The 16,311-nt window shown below is 33.4% G+C and overlaps 2 protein-coding genes across 2 annotated transcripts in view; one reads left to right on the top strand and one right to left on the bottom strand.

Annotated features, from left to right (window-relative positions):
• Positions 1-7,986, top strand: part of LOC136027370 (juvenile hormone esterase-like) — a 64,009-nt gene extending 56,023 nt beyond the window's left edge. Inside the window, exons 8-10 of the mRNA XM_065704551.1 lie at positions 179-323; positions 3,897-4,020; positions 7,423-7,986. Of these exons, the coding sequence (XP_065560623.1) occupies positions 179-323; positions 3,897-4,020; positions 7,423-7,609 (456 nt within the window). The 3' untranslated portion in view covers positions 7,610-7,986. The remainder of the gene's footprint in view (positions 1-178; positions 324-3,896; positions 4,021-7,422) is intronic.
• Positions 7,987-13,733: 5,747 nt separating this feature from the next.
• Positions 13,734-16,311, bottom strand: part of LOC136027372 (alpha-tocopherol transfer protein-like) — a 56,711-nt gene continuing 54,133 nt past the window's right edge. The window contains exon 8 of the mRNA XM_065704558.1: positions 13,734-13,950. Coding sequence (XP_065560630.1) covers positions 13,790-13,950 — 161 coding nt within the window. The 3' untranslated portion in view covers positions 13,734-13,789. The remainder of the gene's footprint in view (positions 13,951-16,311) is intronic.

The raw sequence follows: 16,311 nt of genomic DNA on the forward strand, positions 1-16,311 counted from the left end.
GCTGTAGTTACCTCCCAGAGTTTATCCATTTTTCCAATTTTTTCGTCTTCTACTCATAATTCTGCTGTTGTTTGAATTACTTAATTGGAAAATTTCCCTTTCCCTTCCAGATATAATGCCCTAATGTAAATATTTGCATAAGTGCCTAATTATAACAACATATTATTTATTTTTATAGATGCTGGGTGATCGATTGTTTTATCATGGCTTCTTAAAAACGCTAAGAAAGCACAGTACATATGGACGACAGCCTATCTATTCTTACGTCTTTTCTCACCCGAGCAAATATACTTATTTTGGAGAACCAAAAAGTAACAAGAATTGTAAGTTTATCTTTAGTTTTCATTTGAGAATGATGTGAATACGTGTGATGTGAAAGTGGAATTGTATAGCTTAGCGACGATTGTTCGGTTGAAACGTTTTTTATTTTGGACAACTGAAGCATAAGACCCACCATATCTTTTTTCAAGGTGGGAAATCAGCAGCAATATAATTGAAATCAGCGTAATATAGAGTATTATGCGACATAGAATGATGTGAATGTGAACACGATTCTCTAATGGCAAAAATACGCTTTTTCACTGCTCCTTTCTCCGTTACCAAACTCAGTTAAACTTGTTTAAAGAATATGTCGTTTAAATAATCTATTAAAGTCAGATTAGAGTGTAAATATAGGCATATGAATTTCTTGTAAGGAGAACAAACGACAGAGAAGTAAGTAGTCGGTTTAGCGAGTACGTATGGTCACATATGAATCAAAATTTTAACTAAGCTTAAAATCTTAAGCAGTATGTCTCCAATTTTAAATCCAAAATTTTTAAGATCGAAACGGTAAGAGAAGACAAAGACTATTTTCAAAAAAGCGACGACATATTAGTGCTAAACATGCAAAAATATGATTTTTCTTGTTGTTCAGGATGTGGACTTTGAGTGTTCTATTTAGGGTACATGGTTAGCTCCTTTATTAGAGAAAACATAAAAAAACACGTTTTTTAAATGAAAGTAAGGAACGAAATTAAAACTTAAAACGAACAGAAATTACTCCGTATATGAAAGGGGCTTTTACTCCTCAACATCCCGCTCTTTACGCTAAAGTTTGAACCTTTCTCTTAGCTCTACTTTTTAAAACAGTAAAAAAATTTAGCGTAAAGAGCGGGGCGTTGAGGAGGAAAAGCCCCTTTCATATACGGAGTCATTTCTGTTCGTTTTAAGTGTTAATGTTGCTCCTTATTTTCATTTAAAAAAACTGGTTTTCTTTTGTTTCATTTCTGAACGTTTTTGAATTAACGCATGTTCTGATCCTGGCTCTCCGCACATAAATAATTAAAACAAAATTTGCATATTAATTTTTTTTTTGGTTAAATGGCTTTATCATAGTTTTAATCGGAAGATTTTGAGAAAAAAGGAACGAGGGAGGAGGCCTAGTTGCCCTCCAATTTTTTAATACTTAAAAAGGCAACTATAACTTTTAGTTTTTACGAACGTTTTCATAAGTAAAAAATATACGTAACTTACGAATTAACTTACGCAGCGAACTTCTGTATTCGTATGTTTTTAATTGTGTATATGAGGGGGCTCACCCCTCGTCGATACCTCGCTCTTTACACTAAGGCTTAAATTTTGTCCCAATTCCTTAAGAATGGCGCCTGAATCACAAAGGCCGTAGAATAAGTATTTGTAATTGCTAAAAATACTTTAGCGTAAAGAGCGAGGTATTACGAAGAGGTAAACCCCTCATATGCGTTATAATGTCTTTTCGTTTTCAGTTTTAATGCTGCTCCTCACTTTCAGTAGAAAAAACCTTTCATATTTATTTTTTCATTGTTTTTTTAAATAATGCTTGAAAATCCTGCGACCCCTCCATTGAAAGTCTCTTCACCCATGAGAAGTTCCTCCATGGAAAGATCCTTTTACGTAACCCCTCTCCTCAAGTCTCCCCCCCAAACCAAAATGTCCCCCTGAAAACGTCTGTACACTTCCCAGTAACCATTACTATATATAAACACAGGTAAAAGTTTGTAACTTGCTGCCCCTCCCACGGGGACTGTGGAGGAATAAGTCATCCCCAAAGACAAAGTTACTAGGCTTTTCGACTATGGTAAACAAAATGGCTCAGGATTTTTTAGAATTTTGATCCGGTAACTTTGGGGAAAAAATGAACGTGGGAGGGGGCCTAGGTGCCTTCCAATATTTTTGGTCACTTAAAAAGTGCACTAGAACTTTTAATTTCCGTTAGAATGAGCCCTTTTGCGGCTCATTCTAACAATCACCCTGAGTCGATAACGATCACCCTGGGAAAAAAAAACAAAAACAAATAAACACGCATCCGTGACTTGTCTTCTAGCAAAAAATGTGAAATTCCACATTTTTGTAGATAGGAGCCTGGAACTTGTACAGAGGGTTCTCTGATACGCTGAATCTGATAGTGTAATTTTCGTCAAGATCGTATGACTTTTGGGGGGTGTTTCCACCTATTTTCCAAAATGAGGCAAATTTTCTCAGGCTCGTAACTTTTGATGGGTAAGACTAATCTTGATGAAACTTATATATTTAAAATCAGCATTAAAATGCGATTCTTTTGATGGAACTATTGGTATCAAAATTCCATTTTTTAGAGTTTCGGTTACTATTGAGCCGGGTCGCTCCTTACTACAGTTCGTTACCACGAACTGTTTGACTAGATTATTTTTGAAAAGGAGGAAATACGTAGCAATTTTAGAAAAATGTTAATCAAACCGCTTTGCAGGAAAGATGATAAAAGTGACTGAGGTACTTATAGAGGCATAAGCTTAATTTCTGTTGGAAGCAGATTACTTAGTACGATGATACTTCCAAAGATACCGTAGATAAGGCTTTAGGAATAATTTAATTCTGAAAAATATTGTAATTCTTCTAACGATAGTTTCAATGAGAGGATGTAAATAGTAAATATATAAGGAAAGCCCCCAGTGTTTTTAAAGTTAAAAAACTTTAGAAGGTTAGGAAGATGAGTTTGCAAATCAAGACTAGAATATAGCGAGATACTGTGATGATAGCGGTCAAATGAAAAATGGTTATGAAAAACGGTTATGACGGTTATGAAACGGTTATGAAAAATGGGCACTTTAGAAGATGGAGGAGGAGGTTTTAGATATTTTCCAAGGGAGTTGTTTAAGGATAGTTTGGGGTACCCGATTGACTAGCCTGTTTGTCAAACCGGTTGAGATGGCTAGGATATTTTTTTGTGGATGAAGTCAAGATTGTTCTTCTTGGCCATCCATCTGGGGCGAAACAAAAGCAGGTCTTCCTCGAATGGGGTGGAAAAAAACCTAAAGGGAAGGATTTCAAAGAAATTACAAGTACTTGGAATGGGGTAGTCAGTGAAACTTTGAAAGATATGGGTGGCCGAGGAGTATGCGCAACTGTGTTGTCCTCAGGGGGCTTGGTGATGTTGTGATTTTTAGTAGTGACAATGTTAGTAATCACTTTTGACTCCTAAAAAGAGCAGTTAATTTTTCAACCGCATGAGCCAAAAGCTTGCAAAGACAACATTTTCCTTGGGAAACGGCAAAAAAAAACAATACAGGTGTCTACCTTTTTACTTAGGTAGCTCAGCCTTTGAAATTTGAAATCAACCCTGCTCGTGTTTTGGTTCTTACTGGAGAGAGTTATTAGTTTTAAATCTTCTTAATTATTCCCCCTCTCTTTCTTTCATCAGACTCGAAAAAAAATCGATTTTTATCTTCGAAAAAATCAGTGTAAAAGGCTTAGCTTTTACATAATTTGTATTTTTGCTTCCAAAGAACCCTGCCTGGAAAATTAATTTTGTGTTTCAATTGTCTATTTGGTTATTTAAAAAGCTGTTTGTTGTGTAAAAAGCTATTTGGCTATTTAAGAAGCCAAGTGATTCCTTTTAGATACCTACCATGCTGATGATGTCCTAGTTCAATTTAAGCACTACCGAATTCCTGAAGTGAGTGGGGCAGATTTGGATGTATCTCGAACTATCAACAAACTGTGGACGACGTTTGCTGAAACTGGGTAATATCTTTAGTTCGATTGTTCGATCCCTAAGAGCCTTAGTATCCAAAAGAAGCCCAATGCTGACTGAGCAACATTTGCTAGTCATACAAACCCTCTATCAATGAGAATGAGTTTTTATAAGAGAGTTTAGAGCTGTCCAACATTTAATTAAGTTATCAATAACAAGATTGATCTCAATTTCTCTGGAATCAGTGAAGCCCAAGGATGTTTTGGAAACTTTTTACCTGAGAACTCACTCTGAGGCACGATATTAATTTCCCTTTCCCCCATAAAAATTCCTTTGAATATGATCTTAAGACAAGAACTATTTGTATCAACACATTTATTTTTAATTTAGTTTCTCAAAATCTTGTTTCAAAAAAGTACATTGCTATAACTAACAACTTTATGGGCTCTAACAATATTCTTCACTGGAAACTATATTTCCCCAGACAACCAGCCAATAAGCTTTTTCTAAAGCAAATAATTATTTAAGGTAAAACCTTTTCCTATTATAAAGTAATTTGATATTTGATATCTCCGCTGGAACAATCTGCATTCCTAGTCACCGATGGACTCTGGAAGCATTAGGTAAGTCGTGACTCGGTGTAAAAGTTCTTATTTGTTGCAGAAATTATCTAACTCCTAGCGTGATGCAAAACGTTCCATTTAGTCCTCCTCTATTTATGTTTTTTCTTAGCAGAAATGTAGGAAGGTGACAAGTTATCTAAATGAAAACATTGAATGGTATTTACTCTCTATGATTGTGAACAAAAAAGTGCAAAATGACTAGAAGCTGTGAAACGATTTATCACAAAATCAGATAAGCTCTGACCCGTTGAAGTAAGAATCAGTTTAAAAGCGGGGAAGATCAAGCTATGACTGACTCAGTGGGCATTAAGAAGATTGGCATGGTACTCATTTTCTTAACCAAATCACACGCAGACTTTCAACCAACACGATTGGAGAATCAAGTTAAACTAGTGCCCCCTCCAAGAGAATAAAAATAAAGAGAGTTTTCAAAGTTGGAAGAATTTAATTATTAGTAGAATAAGAAATAAAATATATTCTAACTTAAAAAATAGTAACACTAAATCATTATTTTATAATGCGAAGATTAAACAAGCAATTGCTAATCTAAAGAATGAATTTGTAATTGTGCCAGTGGATAAAGCTAATAATAATTTTGCCATAATTTGTCAGAAGCTGTATTGTGATATCTTAAAAAGGGAGTTATGCACAACTAATGTTTACGAAAAGGTAAATATACAGGATGAGAATTTAATTGAAAAGACTGAAGAAATACTTTTTAAAAATTTTAATACTAAAATAAATGACAATGATAAAAAGTTCCCTTTCCTATATTGGACTGTAAAATTTCATAAGAATCCCCCTAAACCACGGTTTATTGCTGGAGCAGCTAAATGTCCAACCCGCATTGCTGCTACTGACCTCTCTTTAATTTTAAAGGAAATTGTAAATAAACTTAAAACCTATTGTTCTGGTATTAAAAAATTTTCGAATTGTAATCCATATTGGAGTGTTAATAATTCACTGCAGGTGATAGATTCTTTAACAATGGTTTCAGCTAAAAGAATTGAGTCTTTCGATTTTGCGACAATGTATACTAATTTATCACTTAATGCAGTGTTAGATAATTTAAAAACTGTTATCAAGAAATCTTTCCTCTTATCTAGTAAAATGTTCTTAAAAATAGACACTTATAATAAAAAAGCTATATGGACAAATTGCTTTAATACTACAGTTAACTTGAGATGTTACAGCTTGGATATGATTTTTGAGTTATTAGAATTTGTTTTATATAATACTTATATAAGATTTGGTGGTGATTTGTACAAGCAAATTGTGGGAATTCCCATGGGGGGGAATGCCCGCCCATTTATAACTGACTTGTTTTTAAGTCAACTAGAATATAAATACATGATGGATAAGAATAATCCAATTAATTTAAAACATGTTTTGTCAAATAATAAAAGATATTTAGATGATATTTTGGTCTTAAATTGTAAGGATTTCATTGATATTTCTAAAAATATGTATCCATCAGAGCTTATTCTTGAACCTAGTCATGGTGCTGGTCATGAAGGTCATTTCTTAGATTTAAATATCAATATTTGTGATAATAATAAATTAAGTTTTAAAATGTATAATAAAATGGATGATTTTGATTCTGAAGTGATTAGTTTCCCATTCCCTGAAAGTAATATACACTCAAATATCACATATTCAGCGTTTTTCTCACAGTTACTTCGTTATGCAAGGATTTGTAGTAACTATATTGATTTTAAAAGTAGATGTAAAATCTTAAGCCAAATTGATATCAAGAGGTTTTTCTGCAAATAAATTAACTTGGTAATTTAAAAAATTTAGTTTTCATTATAACGAACTTTTAAATAAATATCAAAAGAATTATCTAGAAATACTTAAAGACATTTTCAACTAATTTCGGAGTTTCGAGAATTGTTGTTGCAGTGCCATTTTTTTGAATTGTGTTTCTAATTGAGCGGATTTTTTTTTAAAATTAGCCACATGGTAAAGATGAATTTTATAATTGTTTAGTTCATTCAGGTTTTTTGCAATGTGTTAATATTTGTGATTTGGTAAAATTTATTATATTTCGTTTACCTATTGTTGCTAAAAAGAGGGATATATTAACAGGATAAGCTTGTTTTGGTGTTACTTGGTTGTTTTACATTTGCTGTTTTTTTTTCTTTCATAGGCATGTATTTTGGGGGTGATACCTGACACGGGGATGCCATGGATATTCTGTGGAAGCCACAACACTTGGCTGAGGTAGAGAATTTAAAGTGGCAAAACCCTATATAGGCCAGTGTATTCTCCTGATGAGCCCTTGTGTTGGGTTGTTGCCTCTGAATTATTTGTCTTTATTATTTTTTCTATTGTTTGGTAAATGACGACTTATAGTTATTGACGACATGACTACCTGTCCATGGATTATTCTTTATGGTTGATTGTGTATGGCTATGCTGTTTGACCTATGTGATTGTATGGATGAGTAGGGTTAAGGCCTCATTCAAGTGCTGGTCTATATTAATCACTAATTTAGGAAAACAGTCTTCCTTTTCTCCTTCTGTCTCTTTTTTTTTTTTTTTTTTTTTGTGTGTGTGTTTTTGCTGTTGCATTAGTGATTTCTCTTTTCATGATTTATATACGACTTGTCGAATAGCACTTATTTCTTCTTGTTATAGGTTTATATCCTTCCTTATATTTCTAAATATTTATATTTCTAAATATAAAATGTTTTTCCAAACTAGTAGCAAAAAAGGTGTTTTAAACTAGAAGCAGAAAACATAATTTGAGAGATAATAAATAAATTTCTCCTTTATATTTTGTGTTTGTGCACAGACCATTTTTGAATCGGTCTTCTTGATTTTTCAGAGTCCCAAATATTGAAGGTTTAGAATGGAGACCAATAGACCCATGGAATTTTAGTTTTCTTCGACTGACAGAAAATCCACATATGGAGCCAGAAGATAACTATCCTTTCAAAAACTTATCAGTTTGGGATACGATTTTGGAGTTTGACAATATACAAGCTGAAGACATAGTTAGAGAAGAGCTCTGAGTTTATTAAAATAATTGGACCTAAATTTGAAGTGCCTTAGTTGGAGTTTAATTTTTTAGTTGATTGAGATGAACGTTCCCAGTTTTTAATAAAACTAATCATATACAAAAGGAGTATACACAGTGCTCTATTACTAATTTCTAAAGAAGTTATTACTTTAAAATATAATTGGCTGAGAGAAACAACTCAAGCGGCGGTTTGTTGTTTTTTTCTTTGTTTGAAGCAAAAAAATGTTATTCATACTCCTGTTTGAGGTTGTTTTTGTTTGTTTTAAGTTTGACTGTATTATCTATCGCAATTTCTGGGCTTTTTGGCTTCATTTATTTATTGATGATTATTTTTGTTCATTTTATGCTTGGATTACAATTTAATTCTTATTCCGCTCAACTTAGGCTTAATCTCGCTCTTTAATTTTCTTTAGAAGACTTTTTTGCGGAATTTTTTTCAAATTAGTAAAAGTAAGTAATTAAAATAAAACTCTAAACGAACAGATTTTTTTCTGTATATGAAGGTGGCTGTATGCCCTTCCCCTGTTTTACCATTAAAATCTTAAAGGGTTATATTGAGAGCATTTATTTGTGCGACAAATATGAAACTGATTGTTCTTAAGAAATTTGAACAACAAAATTTAACTGTCTAAAGCAAATTAATTAGTCCATTCGTTTCTGTGAAAAAGATTTTCCATTCCATTCCGATTCCACTAGCTCTAGTCTTTCTTCGATCATTGGCTGCAAAAAGTCGAGCTTCAGCTTAAAGAGTGGAAGGCATAGGACGGCAAAGAAACCCTAACGTAACTCTAACGTAAGGAGAGCTGTCACACCCTCTTACTCGGCTATTTAAATCAAGATTTAGCTTTTGTAAAAAACAATACTACTACTACTAACAATTCACCGCAGCACCAAGCCGCCTGAGGCCAACAAAGCTACGCACACTCCTCATCCATCCAAATCTATTCAAAACCTCCCTCCTTGCATCCTCTCAGGGAGTTCCTATTTTCCTTAAACCTATCTTTACAACATCGTCCCATCCTAATCGCAAACGTTTAGCCCTTGTCCTAGACGGTGTGCCGAAAAGTACAATCTTTGGCAATCGTTCATCCTTCATCCGCAGAACGTACTCTAGCTATCTCAATCTTTCTCTCATTAGAGCGCTAGAAAGTGGGATTTAACCACACTTTTCATATAGCCTACTTTTTCAAATATGGTCAGTCAGCCGGGTACCCAAAACAAGCCGTAGACAATTTTTCTGGAAAACAGTTAGCAAATCTTCCTCCGTTTTACGGAGCGCCCATGTTTTAGAACCATATGTGACCACTGCCATTGCTATAGCTTCAAATATTCTAATCTTGGTTTGCAGACTTATCTTCCTATTCTTACGAGCTTTTTTTAACTGTGAAAAGGCACCCTGAACCTTGGCTGCTCTACGTTTAACATCTTCGCTGATTCCACCATCTTTACTAATACTTTTACCTAGGTAAGTTAAGCTGGTCACTTGATTGATCATTTTGCTACCCGATGTCACCTTTTCATCTTCACTTACTCCTACCCTTAATGACTTAGTTTACTTAACATTAATTTTTAAACCTATTCTAGCATCCTGAAGTAGCATAACTTCTAAAAGTTCATTCATTTTCCTCTCACTTTAATCTAGGATACTTAAATCGTCAGCATAATCTAAGTCCAAGAAAGTTCGTCTTCCCCTTTGGAATCCGTGTTCTCCAATGTCCTTTCCTATGCTGCTTAACATAAAATCCATCAAAATGATCAGTGTAAATGGGGATAGGACACGACTCTTATTAACTCCTGATTTGATACCAAACCAGCTACTAACTTCATTTCCTACCTTAACCGCAGCGGTGTCATTTTTGTACGTAGTCACTTTACTGTTTTCGTCTGATAAACAATTCTAGCTTCAGGCCTTTGATAAAGCTATTCCATCAGCATAATCGAAATCTTGCTCATAATCTACGAAACTGAGGACTAAATATGTTTCATGAATCAGGTACTTCTCAATAATTAACCAAAGCGTGAAAATTTGTTTGATGCATCTTTTACACTTCCTATAACATCACTGTTCTTCTCTTAAAACTTTGTCTGCAGTATCTCTTAGTCTACAAAGTATCAGCTTAATTAGTAATTTGCTACTTACAGAGGTCAGGCTAATTCCTGTACAATCACCACTCTCACTCTAATCACCTTGCCTGTGCATGGGTTTTCCTTCGAATTCAAGGTGTCATAAGCTTTTTCATTTTCTTCTGCATCTTTTCCTGTAACTCTATCCCGGTTTAGCACATTCTCAAAACGTTCTGCCAATTTCTCTTTAACCCTTTCCTTATCACTAATTATGGCCTCGTTCTTATCTTTAACTGGGACAAGTCGAGATCGAATACGCCCTCTTAATTCATTAAATACCAGTACGATATTTAACCCTTATGCCATCTATCTTTATCTTCCTAGCTATATCTTCCTACGCTTCGATAAAAAAGGGCTTTCAGTGCATCTCTTTTTTGAAATAAAGTATAATTGTCCAGAATACTTTTTGGGACCTACTCATGTGAGGTTTTTTTGCCAAAACCTAATAGATAATATACTGGTATTTGACATTCTATAGCCTTTAGATTTATTGGATAAATAAGGGTTCATTTTTATCGACCCCATTTATATTAAGGGACAAATCGTACACTTTACACCAATTTGACTTCCAAATCCGAGAGGCTAAATAAATTTCCGTTTAATAGTTAAGAGAGTTTCACTCGATATCACTTTGTCCCTCTTCGAGCAAAATTTTCTTTTGACGTGCCAAAATACTGCAACTTAGCAATTTCCTTTAGTTTGGCATATTTTAGTACTTGAAACGGCACTATAATTTTTAATTACTAACTCAAATGGATAATCTTCTAGTTATTTAGACCAACAGATATGAACAAATGCGAGCGTGACCATACTTCTCTAGAAAACAAAAATAGACAGGTTTGTCGATAGGTGTCTTATGGTTCTCATACCTGCTAAATTTCATTACGTAATTTCCATAAAGATGTTGTCCTTTCTATGGGATTTTATTCCGTATTTCTAAAATAGTAAAAATTTTCATGTGCTGATATCTTTTCATGAGCAGTTGAAAAATCACCACATTTACATATTTAGAATCAGCACAAATAATGATTTTGCTTTTGTATATATTTTAATCACAGCTTCACTTTAAACCATCAGCTCGCTTTTCGCTTATAGTTTGTTACTACATAATGCTTGATCCAAAATTCTCTTAAATATGAGGGAGACTACTATCACCTCCTTTGACCCTTGTTTTCTCCATTCAAGTTTAATATTTTGTTGAAACCCTCCTCAGACCCAGGGGCAAGGACTGTAAGCTATGCAAGTTAAGTTGCTTATTGCAAACATATACGGATTCTATTGTATCGAAAGTTTTGCTGCCCTTATTAAGATTTAAAAGTGATCCAAGGGCAACCATCCCCATCCTCCTTTTTCCCAAATTGCATCAAATCAAAATTTTGAAATGTCCCTTTTGTCTAAAATAGTTCAAAAGTAAAACAGCTATTCATCCAGGGTTGACACAAATTTCCCCCTCCCCGTTACAACTTATACATTTTGTTCGTTTTTATGGAACTTGGTATTTGGTAGCCAAAAGTAAAAAATTGCGGTTAGAAATAAAAAATCCTCTAGTGAGAAAAAATTTTTGACTGGCATTGATTCAAGAATGGAAACTATTATTTCGGTTCTGCTTAAAATTAAAAAGTTTATATCGAAAATAAATTTATGGTGATGTAGAACAAAAGCCCAAAACCCGTCGAAAAAAGGTGTCACATCAAATGGAAAGTGCACCATTGGAATCAGCATGGTGAAAAACCTTTTAAAGTGGAATAAATTCAAATTTGAACAGAAAGGAAAATCCCTTTTTTTGCACTGACCTCTGTCCCACTTTTCTTTTCTTTTCTACTAGGGATAAAGGGTTACCAGAACATCATAAAGAGATGTTTAATACCTCATTCCAAAGGAAGTTAAATTTTCTAGTGCCCTTTCTAAGTGACAAAAGGATTAGAGGTCATCTAACCTTCCCCTCCAAAAGCCCTCCTTTCCTTAAAGCCGCCTGATGAAAATTTTGAGATAGCCTTTTTCTTAGCATAGTTGAGTGGTATAATAACTGTCCTTTTATTGATGAAACTGCCCTCCATAGTCCCTGGAAAAGGGCTGCAAAATACACAATTATGGTCCTTGAAAAACCAATAGATTAAATTAGATTAACAGACAGCGTAATTCAGCCAGAAGAACATTAATAGAACAATGGATAATTAGTATATCTAGGGCCTGTACCAGAGTGGATTGTATCATCTAAGGGTACCTTTAGTAGACCTTACGAATGTTCTGAATTTTTTGCGGGATATTTGCAATCGATGCCACGAGGGGGCCGATGTGTGCATTTGGGGCAAAGAGGGCACAAGAGAGGAGTTGATTGCCCCTATTTTCATTTGGTCATTAAAAGGGTCTACGGAATTTTCATAATTACATCAAATGAGTTCTTTCTAAAGTTTTCCTGACAACCATTCCATTCAAATTGGTGAGGTAAAAATAATGGACAGGAGACGTGTTGTTCTTCAATAAGTCAACAGTTGTGGACTAAAGAATATAAAAACAATTGGAAATGCGAAAAAAAAATCTGGAAACTTCAATATTTACTTTTAAATTGACCTCGTTGTTTCATAATTTTTAGGCTTTGTTCCTAGATAGAAACATCAATTCCTATAGTAGTATAGAAAATTAAAAGAAACAAAGGTGAAATTGACAAAAAACATGGATTCAAATTCCCTGGCTAGCAAAGGTGTACTAGCTACAAAGGTATTAAACGCCATACCTTGGAAAACTTAGATTTTCTAGCCGATCTTCTCAAAACTGATAAGTTAGATCAATCAACTTGACCAGTTTCCTCCTATCTTTCTTCGTTGTCATAACGATTTTTTTTTTTTTTTTTTTAATTAGAAGTTTTAGTTCAAACAAAAGCAACTCTTTAAAGCAAGAATGTTGTTTTAGAAGATAAAAGACTATTATTTAGCCTTAATTTAAATCAATTAGTTGCGGGTATCAAACCATGGCTAATTGTAGAAAAACCCAAGACTGATAGTTCGGGTGAGAGGTAAATCTAGCATAAGCCCTTTTTAGGATTTTACATGTCAAATATCCATTTAAAAACCAAAAATGAGAGTCGTTTTTGGGGTTGGGCTCAAATTCCAGAAGTTTCACCTAAGTAAGCAAATTCAAACCATATACAAATATCCTAAAGTAATCTGTATTTGTGCCATAGACAATATCAAAGAGCGATTAATTCATCGGTCGATTAGTTTAAACTAGTTTTATAGGTACATGTTACATACCCTAAAAAGCATTAGTTTGTATTCATTTAAGGTTTCAATATTGCTCTTTACTTCCACCGTGAAAACTAAGGTTTTTTTTAGTAATGAAACTCAATTGTCTTCATGCATACAGTCATGAAAATGGGCTCTGTACTTTCGTTTATTGTCCCATAGATATTAAAATCAAACGTAGAGTTTCAGCTTTTGGGCTACTTTAGCTTTTGATTAGCTTTTAAGCCTGAAAACAATTGAAGCGGCTTTATGTTAGGTTTTTTTTAAATCCATTACGTTCTTATCTGTTTTTACCCAGCTTCTATTTTTCTTAAATAAAAATATGAATGCAACTTGCTAAGACGGTATCTATATTTTTTTTATGAGAAAGGGGAGGCGGGCTGAGGTTTACCAGAGAATTTTTGCATGGGTGTAGAAATAAAAAGATTTTATTTGAGAGATTTAAAGGTTTTTTAATCTCATCTTAAAAACCTCTTTTCGAGTCGGAAGGACTTTTGGAGGGGGGTGTCTAGCCCGGCAATTTCACCTTCTAGATGTGCCCTTGTAAAGGGCAAGTTTCTATAAAATTCGAAAGTAAATCTAGCTTCTCAATTAGTCTTCAAAGCCAATTACATTTTTGAATTGTCTTTAAGTCAGTTCGATTAAGTCGCTTCTAAAGTAAGCTTTATGTTAGTTTTAAATTGGCTTCTATGATTTCTAAAAAGTATATATAATGTACTGTATCTGACCGAGAAAAACATTTTGCAGGAATTTCCTTAAAGGAACATATCCAATTTATATTTGATAAAATCACACAAAAATATACATTAATCAATATTCAACCTGCGGAAGCTTCCATCAACGCCAACAATACCAAATAAATCTTCAGAGGTTTTTGGCTTTCCAGGTCTTTTGCTTTCAATTGATTTGTATTTTTCTTCTTGGATCAAAAAGTCACGACTTTCAAGCACCTTTTCCTTTGCTTCCTCTGAAACATTTAAGTAGTAGTAGTATATATTAAAGACTGGGGCCTAGGCATATGCAAGATTATCCTCAAATAATAAAATGACACCTAAGGGATAAAACCTGATCATGGAGAGAGCGAGGCTGTCCGAGAACGGGCAAAATGGAGGATAGCTACTTGGCAAGGCGAATCCTTGGGCTTTATATGATTTTATTACTTTGTACCACACAGCCTTAAATTTACTTATATTTTAACAATTTTTGCTTTTAAACGTTTGTAACCTTTCCGTTAGTTTTAAAGAAAAAGAATGTAAAAAATCGTATACAGTATAAAATTGTGAGAAGAATAATTGCAAGAACAAAGGTTAAAGCATGTGTTAGTCAAACAGTAACGCTAAACATAATGCAACCTGCGAAGACAAATTTTCATTGATCGACAATTCCACACTTTTCTTTACCATTATGAAATTAAAAAAAAAAAAAGTTTTTTTAACTGAAACTAAGGAGCAATATTAAAACTTAGAACGAACAGAAATTACAGTATATGAAAGGAGCTGTTCCCTCCTCAACACCCCGCTCTTTACGCTAAAGTTTGACTCTTTCTCTCAACTATACTTTTTAAAACAGTAAAAAACTTAAAGAAAGAACAGGAGTCTGAAGCTTCTACTGTTGGGTTCTCTGAAACGCTGAATCTCCTGGTGTGATTTTCGTTAAGATTCTATGACTTTTAAGGGGTGTTTCTTCCTATTTTCTAAAATACGGTAAATTGTCTCAGGCTCGCAACTTTTGATGGGCAAGTCTAAACTTAATGAAACTTATATATTTAAAATCAGCATGGAAATACGATCCTTTTGATGTAACTATTATTATAAAAATTCCATTTTTTTTAGAGTTTCGGTTACTATTGAGCCGGGTTGCTCCTTACTACAGTTCGTTACCACGAACTGTTTGATAATAAAAATATCGTAAGCTACACAGGCTTTGGTTATTTTGGTGTCGGAAGGGTTTCTCATTTATTTATTTTTGAACCCTTAAAAAGCTCATTTTAAATTTTTCATTGAAAGACATGTGTAAAAAATTCACATTTTTATTTTGTGATGAGAAATATAAAGTATAAAAAAGGTTTTCGTAATGTTTTTCGTCAAACAATGCCAAACACTTTTTATGGCTTATGCTTAGCTCAGGACTAGCACTTAAAGTCAGCATATAGCTTCAAACCTTTATTTTTCAGAACATTCATAATTATATGTCGTCTAATTCAAGCAAGAATTTGTTTGAATTATATTGCAAGAATTTGATTTTGCCAAGTTCCAGCCAAATTCCTGCAATGTCACGTTTGTCTGAAATAGAACCAAAAACAAAAAAGCCAGGTTAGTCGGGTTAACATTTTCTGTGAAAAGATATAAAATATTTCATAAGCCATTTAAAAATTATTTAAGTACCATGGAGGCTATTTTAGCCAATGGGTAGAAGCTTTATTACTAATAGCAGCATAATGCTTTCTGGAAGATACATAGGGGGTAAACTTGAACACTTATTATAGATAAATTTTACTAAATAATTTCATTAAACGTTTTTCAAATCCGAAACATATTCAATATTCTCCCCATTCAGATCAAGTAATCTACCTAATAGATCAGCCATAGACATTTTAGTGCTTTTATATATTCGTTTTGATTGATTGGAAGATATTGCCTTTCTATAGGAATCTCACGGAGTAACGTTCCAGGTTCTGTTTTTGGACCAAAAATCCAGATCACATCTGAGGCTGTATTCCCATTAACAACTGAACTATCCACTAATGAGCAGTGAATATGTATTTTATCTATATTTCTTGTAATATTAGGAACTTTAGTATCTTCATTATATTTACTACTTAGTTCAGCTTCATTTTAAAACCCTAAAATAAAACATAAGACACTATTAAACCAAAATTTATAATTCTCTTTCAAAATAATGAAAAATTTCAATGTTGCTAGATTGGATGATATACTGATTTGGCATCGATCTAGGTATGTATTGAAATCACCTGTTAAGAGATAATTTAAACCCTCTTCATAATACCACCTATTGAGTATAACAAGGTTAACCCATTTATCCTTTTTTCCCTGTAATCTAACGTATCTTTATACCATATATCTTTATATCTTTATACCCATTTACCATATCTTTTAACATAATATTATACCATGAGTACCATAGTGTATATTAAGTTAAAGCTATTGCAAAACCAGTGTTTCGACCTAACATGATCGGATTACTTGTATAAGACTGTTCGGCTTCATTTTTGCTACCACTATAAATAATCAAAACCAATTATTAGAAAATTGTCATTTTCATATAATTTATTAGTAATCATATTTTTATTTTTATCTTCTGCTTCAGC

The sequence above is a fragment of the Artemia franciscana genome, chromosome 5 (assembly GCF_032884065.1).
Source record: "Artemia franciscana chromosome 5, ASM3288406v1, whole genome shotgun sequence".
Classification (NCBI taxonomy): Eukaryota; Metazoa; Arthropoda; class Branchiopoda; order Anostraca; family Artemiidae; genus Artemia; species Artemia franciscana.